Genomic DNA, 15,473 nt, shown 5'->3' with positions numbered 1-15,473 from the left:
GAGACTCTGAGTGGAATCCTGGCGAGATACTGCACTTTTCAAACTGCCTGTCCTTCGGGCAGGAGGAGGAGGAGGTGGTGGAGGTGGAAATGAAAAAAGAATCAACTTGGGAATGATATTGAAAGGCATCTTTATTGGATCGGCTTAGTCTCTACATGGTTTGGATTCAGTTTGAAAAGCGTATCTGCGCAGACCCATCTACCAGCTACTCACCTTGGAGGAGCCCAGTCGTGGCGGGTGCAGTCGAGCAGGGTGCCCACGTAGGTCTTGCCCCGCCACGTCACGTTGACCACGAGCACGCCGCCCTCGGTCTCGTGCCACACGATGCCCTCGAGGGTCACCGAGGTGCCCGGCTCACACGGGCCCAAGCAGTCCGGCTCGGTGATCGTTCCCACCGAGGTGCCGATGCAGATGTCCACCATCTCCTTGCCACTGGCTCCGCTGCCGGCTCCCGCCTCATGCTTGGCCCTCTTGGCTGGCGGCGATTTGGTCTCCTCGTCGCCAGGGCCTCCGCTGCCGGCCGGCACCGAGATTGTGTGGTGCATGGTGGCTGAGATCATGCCGGGGGCCATCAGCTTGGCCTGTGCCGCGGCAGCTGCCTTGCTGTCGGCTCCGCCGCTGCCGCCACTGTTGCTGTTCTGGCCCTGGTTCGAGTTGGAGCCACTCCCGCTGTAGCTGTTGTTGGAGGCAGCGGCCGCCGCCAGCTGGGCGGCGATGTGTGAGGAGATTTTGATGCCGCTGCCGGAGGAGTCCTTGCCCGGCGGGCCGGGGGCATTGGGCCCTCCGCCGGACCCTCCCACGCCGCTGGCGCCACTGTTGGCTAGCTGGGAGCCACCTGAGGCGGCTCCTCCGGCGGCCGCCAACAAAGAGGCAGCCGCCGGCACAACAGCCGATGGCGACCCGGCGGAGGGGGAACCAGCCGAGGGAGTAAACACCCCCGGGGGCACCGCTGACATGGAGGAGCTGCTGTTGGATCCTGAGCCGCTACCGGAGTTCGAGTTGCTGCCGGAGTTGGACATGTGAGCTGCGCGACGAATGCAGGCGTGGTGGGAGCACGGCGCCCCCACCTCCCCGTTGCACGAGCACGGTGATCCCCCGGATCCGGCTCCCGAGCCCTTCTCCGGCGTGTCCTTCTCGCCGGCCGCCGAAGCTGCAGCCGCCGACTTGTCCACGGACATGCGATTGGAATGTGCGTTCTTGTCCTTGGTCTTCTCGCGCCGGTGACCGGAACTGCCGCGCTTGGTGCCCTGCGGCGTGGATTGGCCGCCTCCGGAGGATCCCCCTCCGCTGGCATGACCGCCGGAATTGTTCTGCCCTCCGCCGCCCGAGGAGGAGCCACTGCTGGCGTTGGCGTTGTTCAGGTGCTTCTTGCTGCTCCCCGAGGACCCGCTGCCGCTGCTGGAGGAGCTGCCACTGCTGGCGCTGCTCGACGAGTTGCCGGCGGCCAGGGAAGACGTGTTGTTGGAACTGGAGCCGGAGCTACCGTCATCGTTGGCCGAGCTGTTGGATCCGGCGCCCAGGGCTCCGTTCTGCTGCTGGTCGGTGGCCTTCACAATCTCGTGCTTGGCCTCCGAGCTCTTGGTGCCCGGCTTGGTGCGCTTGATCTTCATTTTGAGTCCTTTGTCGAGCGTGGCCTGGTGGTCAATGGACATCTTTGCGCTCGATTTGCCACTGGAGGAGCTGGAGCTGCTGCTACCGCTGCCGCTGCTGCTGCTGCCGCCTTGCGAACTCGTCGCACCGCCGGCGGTTGTGTTGTTGTTGTTGCTCCCGCTACCACTACCACTGCCGCTCCCTAGGCTGTTGCTTCCGGACGAGCTGCTGCCGCTCCCGCTTCCGCTGTTGCCGCTGCTGCTGTTGTTGTTGTTGTTGCTGGAGTTGCCTGTTTGCGAGGACATGCCGCCAGCGGGGAATTTGGCTCCCTGCTGACCACTGCCACCTGCCGTCGCCGTGGATCCTGCTGCCGCGCCCGAAGATGCGGTGGAGGACGAGGCCGAGGAGGAGACTAGGCTACCGCCCTTCGAGAAGCCGGCAAATGTCGAGGATGACAATGTGCTGCCGGCTCCTGCTCCGTTACCGTTCCCGCTGCCGGTTCCCTGGCTCAGGGCCTTGGAACTGCTGTTCAGGGGACTGGGACTGTTCAGTTGGGCCACCAAAGCGGACTTGTAGCCCTTGGAGCTGCTGCCGTTGTTGCTGCTCGAGTTGGAGTGGTGATGATGGTGGTGGTGGTGCTTCCCCGACGAAGACGATGATGTCGACGACGACGATGAGGACGACGACGACGACGACGAGGAGGAAGAAGATGAGGAAGAGGACGAGGAAGAGGATCCCTTGGCCACCACGTTAGCGCCGCCGCTAGAGGGGGCTGCGCTTGAGGAGGAGGAGGTCGATCCACCGCCGGCCACCGGCTGCCGTGTGAACTTAATTGTGGTTGGCGATGTGGCCGACAAGTTGCTGTGCAACGTGGTCTTGTGTGACTTGTGCGATGACACCGATGCTGCTTGTGCTGTTGGCACCGATACCGATGTGGATGAGGCGCCGCCCTTGGAGGATGATGAGGAGGATGTGGAGGAGCTGGTTGCCTGCTTGGCATTTAGCGCGGTAGCCTGGTTGCCACCACCCGAAGAATGCGCCGCCGACTTTTCGATGTCCGCGTCCAAGTCGTCCAGCAGCTCTGGTATGCCGCCAATATTCCACTCGTCCTCGTACTCAAAGTTCGTGTCCTTTGACTCGCTCGAGTTGGAGCTACTCGACGAGGACAGTGACGAGGATGAGCTGCAAGCGGTGCTCTTGCCCGTCCCAGTTACCTCTAAAGGAGTAGGAGAGTGGGAGAGATGATAGCGTGTCAGAATCGTAATCCTTCATGATTGTGTGCGAGAGGGATGCCACCAGAGGTGTGCAGTTACTTACTTGTGTTTGTGTGCTTCTTGATCGTCGCACTAGAGTTGTTGTTGTTGTTGTTATTGTGGTTGCTCTTCTGATTATTCGCCGCCGCTGTCGCTGCTGTTGTTGTTGTTGTTGTTTTCGTTTTGTTATTGAAATTCAGCGCTTGATTCGCTGTTGTCGCTGTAGCTGCCGATGCTGCCGTTGTAGCTGTAGCTGTAGCTGAAGCTGCTCCTGCCGCACTTAAATTAGCTAACAATTTATTACTCTTAATATTGCTTTCCGTTGCTACGTTGCTGCTATTCAGGGCCACCTGCGAATGCACAAAAAAAAAAAAGAAATCCAACAAAAATGTAAGTTGCAGCTGTATAGGTGTGAGTAGTGCGTGTGTGTGTTCGTTGGCGCGAATGGAAGAGGGAGGAGTAGGGCATGAAAACTCTGCGCCTAAAACGAAGATTATCTTCATAAAGTGTTACCTTTGCCAGCTTCCTTTCCATTCCATCACCATGCTTTGGCTTCTATCTTGGCACGCGTTCTATTTATTTATTTATTTTTTATTTAAGAGATTTAAACTAATAACAAATAAAAAAACAATAATAATTCGGTCGACTAGTGGTTTCCGCGAGGCCTTCTCCTCGGCGTCCTTTTTCGTTTGTTTCGGTTCGGGAGAGCACCATTTTTACATTTTCCTTTGCCTATTGATGTTTGATGTGACGGTTCTTTGTTGTTGCAACCAGGTTCGAGATCGTGCACAACCACGCTTTTGGTTCGTACATGGACGAAAGGGAGAGATGGAGAGCCACCACCACCACCGAAAAAAAAAGAGCGGCAAAGAGAGAGAGAGCCAAGGGCTAGTGTTGGTAAACGCTTGCAAGCTTGTCTTAGACGTGCGTCCAGGTGGTGTTGGCCCGATCTCGATTGTAGTATATTTTGGCCAATAAATCATGGCTCAATAAACAGTTAAAATAGTTAGGCTATCTCTCTCTATCTCTTATCACCGAACTGCAAAAGTGGCCACTCGAGGCAGCCAGCAGAGCCAAGAGCGGCACTCGAGTGAGGACAATAAAATAATTACGCTCTTATCGCAACACTAGAGGGGTTGGAGGTTCTTTTTAGTTAAAATTACCGTTATATTGTAGATTTTAATTTCTATTTTTAATTTTTTTTCTAAATTTGGTTTCTTAATGACTTTGTTTTTAAATTATAAAATTTAAGAAGCATTATTATAGCTACCAGATAAGGTTCTAATGGATGATCTTACCTTGTTCGGGTGGTGGCTAGTGTTCGCCTCGTTACGTCTCATTGACTCCATGCAGAGGCGAACGATCGGGCGGCCGCACTGCGCGGGCGGCCCAAAGTACTACCAGTAGTGCCTAGGAGCGAGCTGCCAGCGTTTAGGTTACAGTTACTGTTCTTGGTCCAAACCGCGGCCGTCAGCCTCGTATGACTCGTGTGAGAGACGCAGGGCCTCGGCCCTCGGGCCAAATGGTTCATTTTCAAAACTGCAAGAAAGAGATGGAAAGAGTGAGGTTTTAGATTAAAATGCAATCTGGAACGAGAGCCCCCCACTTGGCGAGATTAGAGCAAGTGCCTCCAATAGCCGCCCCTCATCGATCAACGATCGTCGATAGACGGGTGCGAGGCGGTGCAGTGATTTACATTCCGAATCATAATCTCTAGTCGGCGGGAGTAGCCTGGCACCTTAACGACCTGGTAATTAAAGCACTTTTCCACAATTTACTGATAGCGTCACCCCCTTCCAGGCCAGTCTCAAGTGCCTAATTTTGGAACACATGCCCAGTAGCAGATTCGCGATAAGATAACGTCTACGGGGGAGTTCTACAGTGTTATGGGCTGACGTCACCCACAAACCGAGGTCTTGAAGTCTATTTGGGAAAGAGGTTCCTCTAGTGGAATTGATGGATTCTTTTGCATAAATCCCAGTTCATCTTTAAAACCATTAAATCTCCATCTGCTTAACATTTTATGATAATCAAGTGGCCCCCAGTCGGAACAAAAGCATGATTTTCTGTGTGGGATGGGATGTGGTCTGTGTCACCCGAGTTATGTTCTGATATTCGGAATAATGGAATACAGAAAACTTAATTAATTGAGTTGTTGACTGAGCGCGGTGGCTGTGCTGGTTGGCTCGTCAGACAATAAAATCTGCCCACACACTGCTTATTTTTTTACGGCCAGCACTTAATCGCACTCGCATACAAATGCGAAATTAAAAAAAAAGAAAAATAAAAACAAAAACCAGACAGTTCCCATGGCAATCATCTTTTATTTGAGGCTTTGAACTAAAGCCCCCCCCTTTGGACACCGTTTAATCCGCTATTACGCACTCCACACGGTCCAAGTGGGTGGCATGTGGCAAGTGGCATGTGGCGCATTAACGTGCCAACAAGGGGTTAAGCCCCTTGCCGAAAAAATACAACCATTTGGATGCAATGCCGCCGCACAACAACAAACACGGAGATTGAAACACACCATAATTTAGACAAATCAATAAATTACTAATAGCCCCCGCTACTTCTTCCACTGAACTGAAGCTTTATGGCCCCGCCAAGGAGGAGCAGGGAGGTGGAGGAGGAGGAGTGCCAGCCAGGTAGACAGCCACCACCAAGCTCCACTCCAGCTCCAGAGAGGGAGCACAAAGACAGCGCCGGCCATCGTTCAAGTCGTGTTTTAAATTGGGTTTGCAACCACAGACCGATATAAAGTCAAGAAAAGATACTTCCCCTGCTGGAGAGCAGAGGGGGCTAGGTGGGGGTGGGGGGACTGACAGTGTCTTCTTGTTATGGCCAAAGTCCCTGTCCGCACGTACTAAACATCAGCCAGTGCCCCGAACCCAAGCTCACAGCGAGTGTTGGCCAGAAAAAGAGCTATCCTCGGGATTGTTTTAGGTATCTTTTAGATACAAGTTGAGGAACTTGTATATTTTAATGAAAATTGAAGAAAAGATACTGAAAATTGTTTAAAGAAATAATAGATACCCGGTACTATTACTATAGGCTACTGTCTAAAATGGAAATAAAACTATCTTTGAGCTTGTTTTAGCAATTTGGCTAAAATATATCGTCCTATATCATGTATTAGTTTAAGAATATTTTACAAATACCCGGTACTATGGTAGTATGGAGATATAGCTATCTTTGAGATTGTTTCAGCATCTTTTAGCTTATAGATATCATAAAGAAAGCAATTGGAAAGTCAAAGTGGCCGAAAAGATCCCTAAAATGTTTATTAAAATAATAGATACCCGGTACTAGAATATCTCACTGAGTTTCAAGCTGCATCTTTCATCTAAAATATATTATTCTAAGGGATAAGAGTGTCTTTGAAGAAGAGGTATCTTGTATATTTTACTCAAAAAAAGACAAAAAGATACTTGAACATTTAAACGAATTATTTGTAATAGATACCCCGTACCTAAGAGTATATTACTATGGAATAAAGGTATCAATGAGTATCTATCTGCATCTTTCAGCTCAAAGATTACAATTATGAGTAGATTTGAGTGTCTTTGAGGTAGAAGTATATTCCATATTTTATTAAAAAGAAGCCCAAAAGATACTTAAACTTCTAAAACAAACAATAGATACTATAGTACTATAGTACCCGGTACTATAGCATCCTAAAGATGATATATAATCTAAAGCAGCTTCATAGCTACCATATACTACTCTTAATACCTTCATCCACTTTAAATAAAAATATCCAAAAGATCTCTAAGAAAAAGAGCCATGTAGACATCACTACAAGACGCAGCACTGTCGGGGAAAACATAAAACCAGCCCGAGATGATGATGAGGAAGCCGCAGGAACAAGGGGCTGGGCTGGGGCCCTCTGTGGCAGAGCTGGAGATTTACGGCAACATCGTTGTCGGCCGCCGTTTGGATCGTTCAGATCCCCATCAACTGGCTCGGTTCATTTTTGTTCCCCTTTTTTGTTTCACAAGATGGTTGTTGTATGAGATTGATCCTCTGCGGTTGCTAAATGAACGCCTCCGGGGAGTTGCCAGTGCGCTTTATTGGTGTTTTCGGGCCAGAATGGAGAGCAGATACACAGTCCTCTCCAAGAAAGTAGAAACCACCAACCGAAGACTTGGAAATATTCAAAAAGCTGCTGGTATTTCTTCCTGGACTGTTTTTGGAAAAAAATACAAATTTGAGGTTCGCTAATAACTCTTCACTCTGGTTTCTGGATCTGGCTCTTGTCTCGGAATCGCGATAATTTGATTCTCCCCCAAGTCCCAAGCTCCAAGTCCCATCTCCATCCATTCTCCAGAACGCTATTTGATGGCGTTGGTGGTGGCGGCTCTTCAATTAAATTAAGTGCGGCGGTCTCCCCTCTGGTTGTTCTTCTACTTTGTGGCATGCCACACTGAGAGCAGCTCTCAAGTGCCCGAAACTCAAGTGGCTATCATGCCACTTGGGCTGGAAGATGGAAGACCATCCAGATCCATTCAATATCGATCTCTTGAGAGGCTATGGATCTCCCCTTCTTCGGGGAATCGGAATTTATGACTCTATTCTTTCAACAGAACTCTGTTTGTGTCAATTAGTAGACTTCCAAACAATACCCATCCCTCCAAGGGGATGATGCAATCCGGTTTAGGGTTCAAGTCCTAAGGGTTGCTTAGACCATGGGTCGGGTGGATGGGGTTGGTGTCTGATGGGATTACCCAACAGACACATATCGTGTGCCCCTCTCACATGTTTAACAAAACAAGCCGGCCCATGTCAGAGCCCGACCTGGATGCTTATCTCATCCTATATAAGCTAAACGATTAGTACGGCGTTTAGGGTTCCACCAAAAATGATGATAGGCTCGTTGCCCACTCTGGCCGTAGGACTGTGTCTGCTTCTCCATTCGAGCCACAGCTGCAAGGTTGGTCCACTCCCAGTCACCCACTTTCGAGTACTATTTCCTATTCCAACCCACACAGCTCTCTTGGTTCTTCGAGCCCATCTCCATGCTGGGTTACTCCAGTGACGAAAGCAGACTCAACATCACCGGCTGGATCGATCGAGTCAAGCGCGGCGAGTTCGCCTTTTCGGCCATTATAGACTTCAAGTACGAGATGGATAACACCACCATGGTAGCTATAGATCCCTGACAGGCCCCAGACCTCCTAAAAAGCCAGTACTCTCCTCCAGATTGAGGGCATCGCCCACAGAAGTGCCTCTGGCGACGAAAGCGACTACAAGAAGCTGCCCCTCAACATCCCCAAGCAGCCCTACACCGACTTCATGAACACCCACTACAAGGAGCTGGTGGTCCCGAACCTGGGCTACTGCTCCAACATCGTCCAGTTCGAGGACAAGTTCCAGCCCCCCTGGCCCCAGAGGGTCTACACCTTCAACAAGTGCGTCTCCAGGTGCGTTGGCTTCCCGGAACTGTTTCCCGAGGGCTTCTACAGGCTCGTCATGAACTTTTCGAGTCCCGTGGACTGGGGCTTCAAAGTCGTGATTAAGATTATCAATAAACTGTACTAGTTACTCCACTATCGGGGCATATCTGGGTATATAGACCGAGTATAATGGAACTAAACGGTTCCAAACAAGCTGACTACATCCCCGAACATGCAATGGATCTTTATCTCCCTTCTATATAAGCCACCTGGTCTAGAGAGCCCCTCCATTCTCCGTTGAAATGATTTTCAGATCATCACCAGCCCTGATCCCAGGACTATGTCTGATCCTCCACTTGATCCACAACACCCATGGAGCGGTAAACCCTTCCTTCCGAGTCCAGTACCTCATCTAAGCACTCTTTCTCCTGCAGCGCCGCTGGGACTACGAGCCCGTCTCCGTCCAGACCTTCTCCAGTGACGAAAGCCTCTTGAAAATCACGGCCAAGATCGATCGGGTCAGTCGAGGCGAGTTTGCAGTCTCGGCCACGGTGGACTTTAAGTACGAGCCGGATGACACCACCATGGTAACCAGGATCTCCTCTTAAGCCATAGACCCTTCTTTAAAAGAGTAATCCCCCTTGTTAGGTGGAGGCCATCGCCCAGAGAAGTGCCTCTGGCGACGAGAGCGACTACAAGATGCTGCCCTTCAACATCCCCAAGCAGCCCTACACCGACTTCATGAACTCCCACTACAAGGACGTGGTGATCCCGAACCTGGGCGACTGTTCCAACCTCGTCAAGTTCGAGGACAAGTTCGAGCCCCCCTGGCCCCAGCAGGTCTACGTCCTGGACAAGTGCGTGGCCAACAGCGACGGCTTCCCGGAGGTGGTGCCCGAGGGCTTCTACCGGATCATCATGAACTTTACGAGTCCCGTGGACTGGGGCTTCATCATCGTGGTGAAGATTTCCAACAAGTTGTTGTGATTAACTGTCTTAGGACATGTATTATCTTTTAGTATAAAGCTGTAGATACTTTGGTAGAAAAATGGGTAATAAAGGTGGTTGGAAAAGTATACTTATTCCAAGTCGTATACCTCATTATTGTTGGAATAGTTGGGATATCTGATGGATAGTTCCAGTACCTGCTAGTTGGTAGTTTAATTCCCAAAACACGAATCTAGTCTGTAGATCGAGAACTATTTTAAAATTCTCTCCAAAAATAATCAAGTTGTTAACAAGGTTCCAACATGATTAGTTCGTGAGATAGGGCCACTAGGTTAGTGGTATCCAACCTATATATAAGGCCCTGTTCTAGAGGCCCTGCTATTCTTCAGAATGCCTTCCTCGGAATTATCCACCCGAATCATCCTCATCCCTCTGATGATGCACTTGGTCCAGGCAGCGGTAAGAATCTTCAACTCCAACCCCCCAATGGATACTAATTCATATTTTTAGAGAAAATGGGACTATGAACCCATTTCCATCGAAACCACCTCCTCGGATGACAGCCAGCTGGACTTTGTGGCCAAAATAGAGCGGATGGGACGCGGGGAGTTCGGAATGACGGGCTACGTGGATTGGAAGTACGATGCCGACGAGAACACTATGGTTAGTGATCCTTGCCTTTGAACCAAACCCTAACCCACCTACTCCTCCAGGTGGAAGCTTCGGCCTATCGCAGCAGCTCCGGTGACGAAAGCGACTACAAGCTGCTACCTTGGTCCATTCCGAAGCAGCCCTTCTTCGAGTATCTCAACACCTACTACAAGGACGTGGTGGTCAAGAACCTGGGGCACTGCTCCAACATCCCGCAGTTCGAGGGCAAGTTCCAGCCCCCCTGGCCGAAGGACAAGTTCATCATCACCAAGTGCCAGGTCGACGGGGATGGCCTGCCCGAGATAGCCCCTCCTGGCTACTACAAGGTCATATTCACCACCTATGGTCCGGATCAGCCCAAGTGGGGTCTCACTGGGATCTTCAAGCTGACCAACAAAATGTTTTGAGGATCCAGATGGGAAATCCTAATTTTCAGGGTGATTTCAAATAAATATTATCGGCAGAAGAAAGAGAAGAGTGCTTTCTTTTCATTATATAGGGTTGGGGTATAGGGTTATAATAGCTTTTCTCTCTATAGAGATCTATCTGGAGGTCTATCTGGAGGGGTATCTAGAGGTCTATCTCCTCGGACTTGATGCCTAAGGTACCACTACTTTTTAAAGAACCCTTTGGAAACCTTAGGTGTTCCAAACCCCAACTGATAGTAATGGCTTTTGTGAGAAGATAACTCCTTATATAACCCCAAAATAGATCCCCTAACCCTATCGTTATCATATTATTAAGAATGAACCCTATTATTATATAAGAATGGGTTCGATCCCAACACTCCTAGCCTCAAGAACTAAGCCTGTAAAATATCTACATACATCTTCCATTTTTGTTAAAAAACCCGTGCTGATCTAACAAGCTTGTCCAGATCCCAGCCACCAGATTAGAGGATTACGAAACTAATCCACGTAATACCCTCATGCCAAACAAGAGTATATATTAGAGCCCGAACCAGAGTGGATGAAAGTACCTCATAGGACGTCTGCCAAATGAACAGCTCTCTGATCCATTTTTTAACCGCATTTCTAGTGGCGGGTCTGAGGATCCTCAACTGCAGAGCAGGGGTAGGACATCCTTTCTTAAGAACCAGGATATCCTTAATAGAAATCTATTAACTTTGCAGCGCAATTGGGAGTACGAGCCCGTTACCCTAGAAGCCTTCTCCTCGGACGAAAGTCTCCTGAAGATCTCCACCAAAGTAGACCGATTGGGACGAGCAGACTTTGCCTTCTCCATGACCCTGGACTGGAACTACGATGCGGATAAGGACACCATGGTAACCCCCTAACTTGGCTTACTAATCCCATCCTTAATGAGCATCCTCCACCTCGACAGGTTGAGGCCGACTGCTACCACTGCACCTCGGGCGATGAGAGCGACTACAAACTGATGCCCTTCTCCATTCCCAAGCAGCCCTTCTTCGAGTACCTCAACGCCTTCTACAAGGACGCCTTCATCAAGAACGTGGGCCACTGCTCCAACCTGGTCCAGTTCGAGGGCGAGTTTGCCCCGCCATGGCCCCGAGGCGTCTACAAGCTGGACAAGTGCGTGGCCAGTGGCGAGGGATTGCCGGAAGTGGTGCCGGAAGGATACTACAAGATCGTCTACAACACCACGGGGCAGGTTACTTGGGGCTTTATTTTTGTGGTGCGAGTTACCCAGAAGGTGATCTAAAGGGGGGGATCTAATTTTATAACTAAAAGGGGTTTCTGGTTTTTTTTTAAAATAAAGTTTAAAAGTTGGTATTTTTAATTGAAATTTTAGAGTTTTTTTCTTATATTTTTTGGAATATAACTTTTACAATTAAACTATTTTTTAAAGGGTAAGTATGTATGTATACCCCCCTTATCTATGGAGAATCTTTCCAATTCCGTGCCACATGAGGGTTGCAATAATGTGTTTCAGGCTACAAGGGCCACAATGTTGATGGAATATCTGTGATAACTCCACCCTGTGTACATTTTACAATGTAATTAAGAAATAATTTAATTTTAAATAATAATTTAACATTAAAAACGTGACTCTCCAACTATATAATGGAGGGGTTCTAGATACTCCCCAACATTTCCTAAAAATCATGGTTAGAAGCTTTAGATACTTTCTGCCAATCGTGTTTACTTTTCTGAACTTTTATGAAGTCTGCTGGGGAAAGGTGAGTTATGGAGCTATGGAGCTTAATCCACACTACAGATACTACCATCCTCCAGGTTAAATGGCAGGCTAGACCCATCTCCATCAGCAAGACCACCACCGATCCCAACTACATGGACCTGAACCTCAAAGTGGAGCGCTTCGGGCTGGGAGAGTTCGCCTTCACGGGCACCTACTTCACCAACATCGACATGGATGACACGGTGACGGTAAGAGATCCTCTGAAGAATCTCCCAGAAGGCCTAAACCACCTCCTACCTCCATCACCAGGTGGAACTCCGGATCTATAGCTGCTATTCCGGCAACGAGGCCGACTACAAGCTGACCCCCTACAGCATCCAGCCGCAGAAGTTCATCGACTACCTCAACACCTTCTACAAGGACCTGCTGATGAAGAACCTCGGCGACTGCACCGACCTGCCCAAGTACGAGGACGGCTATGTGCCCCCCTGGCCCAAGGACACCTTCAACTTTACGCGCTGCACCATCAGCGGCGAGGGCATGCCGGAGGTGGTGCCCGAGGGCTACTACAAGGCCCTGGCCATCATCAGTGCCCTGCCAGCCGTGGAGCTTCAGATGACCGTCACCCTGAAGGTGACGACCAAAATGTTCTGAAATCTATCCATAAAAAAAATATACAGGAGCGTGGGTTCTATTCCATAGCCAAGGCTGGTTCCTTTCGGGCGTTTCCCGAGGTGTGAGCTGAAATTCCAGCTGCGACATCCTGTGGAGGGGTGCCACCATCGGGTTGGCTGACCAGGTTGCCCGACCAGGTAGAAATCCAGGCCCAGGCCCGAGCCGGCAGGCAGGCAGGCAGTTCAAGTGTGAAATTGGCAAGACATGTTTGGAAACTGGCAGCACTGAGAGAAATTCCTCCTCTCCAACTCCCAAGTTTAATGATGAAGGCACTTGTTTTCTCTGAATATTTTCTCTAAGTGTAGTTTTCTACTGCCGCTCCCTGGAAATGCAATTCGAGCTGCATTTCAAGTGAAAACTGTGCACAGTTGCCTCCGCTAATTTATTGCAAATTGTTAAAAGTTGCAGAGACGAAGGCGACGCTGCTAGTGGCTGTCAACGGCTGACAGCAGCCAGCTCCAAGCCGCATGCCCCCTTTTGTGGCCAGCTAGCTTGTTTGTAGTTTAGAGTGAGCCTGATTCGCTGGGAAATCATTGGCCATAAAATAAGCTACTTCACTTCATAAACTCTGATCTTAAAGAGAGTAACTAAGCTTAGTTACACTTGGAGACTAGTTGGGGGAACTACTATTGGTATGAACTAATCTAGTAAGTCCACCCTGATTAGCTCTGCCACATTTTGCGGCACTGACAACCTCCAATGGCTATCTGGCATAAAATAATTACAGCGCTTTAAAGCAGACAAAATAGTTGTCGTTGTGGCAAGTGTGGCAGCTTGTCGCGTGTGCCACAACATGGCCTGCAACTGCGCTAATTAACCAAAAAGCACGTCCCGGAGGAGATCTCTGCCAATAGGAGATCTACTTTATTCAAATCCTCACTCTAATATGGCCAAGTTAAAGGTTAAATTATGTCTGCAACATGGCCAAGATGCGGCTGCCACAAACAAACCGAAGAGTCAGAATGGGTCTCAGTCAGAATGCAAAGCTTGTTAAAATTCATGTAATGCATTAACAGAAAACAACAACCACAAATTACAAACACACACTCTATAGACCATATAGACCATATAGACCAGGCCCAGACCAGGGACCCGGCTAGAGACCGAGTCCAAAAGGCCGACGGGCCGCAATGAAAAGGCAATTAAAGCGCAGCAGCAGGCCAGGGCCCAGAAGAGGGGCAAGGGGCAAGGAGGAGGAGGGGAGAGGAGACTGGTTGCAGCAATCAATTGCATGCTTCAATGGACAAATATACGAGCATAGACAAGTGGAGAGCCAACTCAGATGGACATGGCCGATACGGACGCCGAAGCAAATGCGTTCGTTTGGAGGACAGTGGAGACTGGCTAAGAGAAACCAGAGTCTAAACAGACTCCTCAACCTGGAGATCTAGAACTTCCATCTATACTGATGTCCTTTTTAGCGATAACCCCCTGTATCTGTATCTGAGCTGACTCTGTCCCCGACAGACACCCGTGGGACGGACGACTAGATGGACTCGACTAGATAAAAACCATAGTTGGCTCTGGTCTCTGGCCAGAAAGAGGAATGCCAGAGGGGCCAGCCGCTCCCTCCACCCCCTCTGATGGGCTGGGTGCTCTCTGGGTCTGCATCTTCATTCGACAACGGCAGTCAAGTGGAACGGCTCTGAAACTTGTTAACGTTTTTGTTTTTTTTCGCTACATAAGGTCCGGATAGTGCCAAGTTGAGTCAATCAACTGGCCAGGTCTGGCCTGGGCCGGGTTGGCTCCTTCACTTGGCAGCAATTAATCAGAAAAGAGAGAGAGAAACACCTCCATGGCGAGTACAACTCCAAATCCAACCCAGAGCCGGCGGCAATCAAGTCATTTACCTGCAAAACGTTTAATTATCACTTTTTGGAGCTTGGAGGAGCAATTAGCCCCCACCTGGAGCCTACTTCCTCTTCAGCGGCACTACCCCAAAGCCGAATTCCTCCGCGTAGAGGGGACTTATACCCGCGAAGAGCTTGTGGGCGGAGGGATAGATGGTGTCACAGGCCGCCACATCCTCGGCGACGTCGTCAAAGTTATAGGAGACGATCCTGTACCCGCAGTGGCTCAGCTCCACGCAGTAGACCACCTGCTCCAGGGTGCGGACGTTGATGTAGGCCACCCGCTTGTTGAAGGGCAGGAATTCGGCCACCATGAGGTGGTCGGCAAAGTCGTGGCACTCGGTCACCATGCGTCCAGCATCGCGGTAGGCATCAAAGTCGCACAGATCGATCTGGATGAGGGCCATGATGGGCTCCAGGCCCGGGCTGGTTGGGGGATTTTGACGGAAGAAGCAAAGGTCTAATGATATAGAAGATATAGGTATAGAACCCACCACTCTGAATCCCAAAAACTAAACCATTTCCTTTGTCTGGAAGAGCTTCTCTGACCTCCAATCCCACAGAACCTCAAAGACCCCCAAAGACCCTCGCAGAACCCCTTTTCCATAATAGCCCAGTCTTTATCTGCGCCTTGACTTCCTCAACTCTCTGAAACGGAGCTCAAGTGGCCTGGGTCCTAGGGGTCTTCCAGAGCCACTGCCTCCGCCGCTGGAAAACAAAAAGGACAAAAGCAAGAGTCTCTCCTCGGCTCAGACTCATGACAATCGAATATGGAGTGGGGGGACCGTGGAGGGGAGAGAGGAAGCCTTGCCTGTGGAGTGGGATTGCCTGACTTGGTGTGATTTGGCAGCACACACACACACACACACTCAGTCAGTCCCAAGACATCCCAAGCAGAAGCATCTTTTCCCTTACTTTTTGCTGATGAAGTTGAACAATTTGAGATACGAGGCAGTGGCAGGGGCAGATACACAGCCAGCAGTGCGGCA

General features: G+C 49.9%; 7 protein-coding genes across 10 annotated transcripts in view; 5 read left to right on the top strand and 2 right to left on the bottom strand.

Moving 5' to 3' along the window:
* sbb (scribbler) overlaps positions 1 to 15,473 on the bottom strand; it is a 70,022-nt gene that overhangs the window by 5,784 nt on the left and 48,765 nt on the right. Inside the window, exons 3-5 of one of the 4 annotated variants that reach the window (XM_043210390.2) lie at positions 4,142 to 4,382; positions 2,908 to 3,193; positions 214 to 2,806 (exon numbers count right to left, since the gene is read on the bottom strand). In XM_043210390.2, coding sequence (XP_043066325.1) covers positions 214 to 2,806; positions 2,908 to 3,193; positions 4,142 to 4,192 — 2,930 coding nt within the window. In that variant the 5' untranslated portion in view covers positions 4,193 to 4,382. Of the gene's footprint in view, positions 1 to 209; positions 2,807 to 2,907; positions 3,194 to 3,356; positions 3,761 to 4,141; positions 4,383 to 15,473 lie in introns of those variants that run through there. The other 3 variants (XM_017231576.3, XM_070278977.1, XM_070278976.1) reach the window with 3 other exon arrangements.
* LOC122321290 (uncharacterized) lies at positions 7,705 to 8,384 on the top strand. The gene is made up of 3 exons (XM_043211097.1): positions 7,705 to 7,776; positions 7,835 to 7,987; positions 8,046 to 8,384. Exons 1-3 carry the CDS (start codon positions 7,705 to 7,707, stop codon positions 8,382 to 8,384), a joined length of 564 nt encoding a protein of 187 aa, XP_043067032.1.
* Positions 8,474 to 9,317, top strand: LOC108118781 (uncharacterized). Its single transcript, XM_017231579.2, has 3 exons — positions 8,474 to 8,619; positions 8,674 to 8,826; positions 8,888 to 9,317. The coding sequence occupies exons 1-3, from the start codon at positions 8,542 to 8,544 to the stop codon at positions 9,224 to 9,226; spliced, it is 570 nt and encodes a 189-aa protein (XP_017087068.2). The 5' UTR covers positions 8,474 to 8,541; the 3' UTR covers positions 9,227 to 9,317.
* LOC108118782 (uncharacterized) lies at positions 9,513 to 10,296 on the top strand. Its single transcript, XM_017231581.3, has 3 exons — positions 9,513 to 9,646; positions 9,698 to 9,850; positions 9,901 to 10,296. Exons 1-3 carry the CDS (start codon positions 9,578 to 9,580, stop codon positions 10,243 to 10,245), a joined length of 567 nt encoding a protein of 188 aa, XP_017087070.3. The 5' UTR covers positions 9,513 to 9,577; the 3' UTR covers positions 10,246 to 10,296.
* Positions 10,837 to 11,521, top strand: LOC108118783 (uncharacterized). The gene is made up of 3 exons (XM_017231582.2): positions 10,837 to 10,911; positions 10,971 to 11,123; positions 11,183 to 11,521. The coding sequence occupies exons 1-3, from the start codon at positions 10,837 to 10,839 to the stop codon at positions 11,519 to 11,521; spliced, it is 567 nt and encodes a 188-aa protein (XP_017087071.2).
* LOC108118780 (uncharacterized) lies at positions 11,861 to 12,665 on the top strand. The gene is made up of 3 exons (XM_017231578.2): positions 11,861 to 11,999; positions 12,055 to 12,207; positions 12,269 to 12,665. The coding sequence occupies exons 1-3, from the start codon at positions 11,925 to 11,927 to the stop codon at positions 12,611 to 12,613; spliced, it is 573 nt and encodes a 190-aa protein (XP_017087067.2). The 5' UTR covers positions 11,861 to 11,924; the 3' UTR covers positions 12,614 to 12,665.
* On the bottom strand, positions 14,466 to 14,957 carry LOC108118784 (protein GSKIP homolog). The gene is made up of 2 exons (XM_070279052.1): positions 14,540 to 14,957; positions 14,466 to 14,484 (listed from the first exon to the last, which is right to left on the bottom strand). The coding sequence occupies exon 1, from the start codon at positions 14,889 to 14,891 to the stop codon at positions 14,547 to 14,549; it is 345 nt and encodes a 114-aa protein (XP_070135153.1). The 5' UTR covers positions 14,892 to 14,957; the 3' UTR covers positions 14,466 to 14,484; positions 14,540 to 14,546.

This window comes from Drosophila bipectinata, chromosome 2R, assembly GCF_030179905.1.
Source record: "Drosophila bipectinata strain 14024-0381.07 chromosome 2R, DbipHiC1v2, whole genome shotgun sequence".
NCBI lineage: Eukaryota > Metazoa > Arthropoda > Insecta > Diptera > Drosophilidae > Drosophila > Drosophila bipectinata.
The sequence above is the reverse complement of the archived record's forward strand: the minus strand, read 5'-3'. Positions and strand labels throughout refer to the sequence as shown.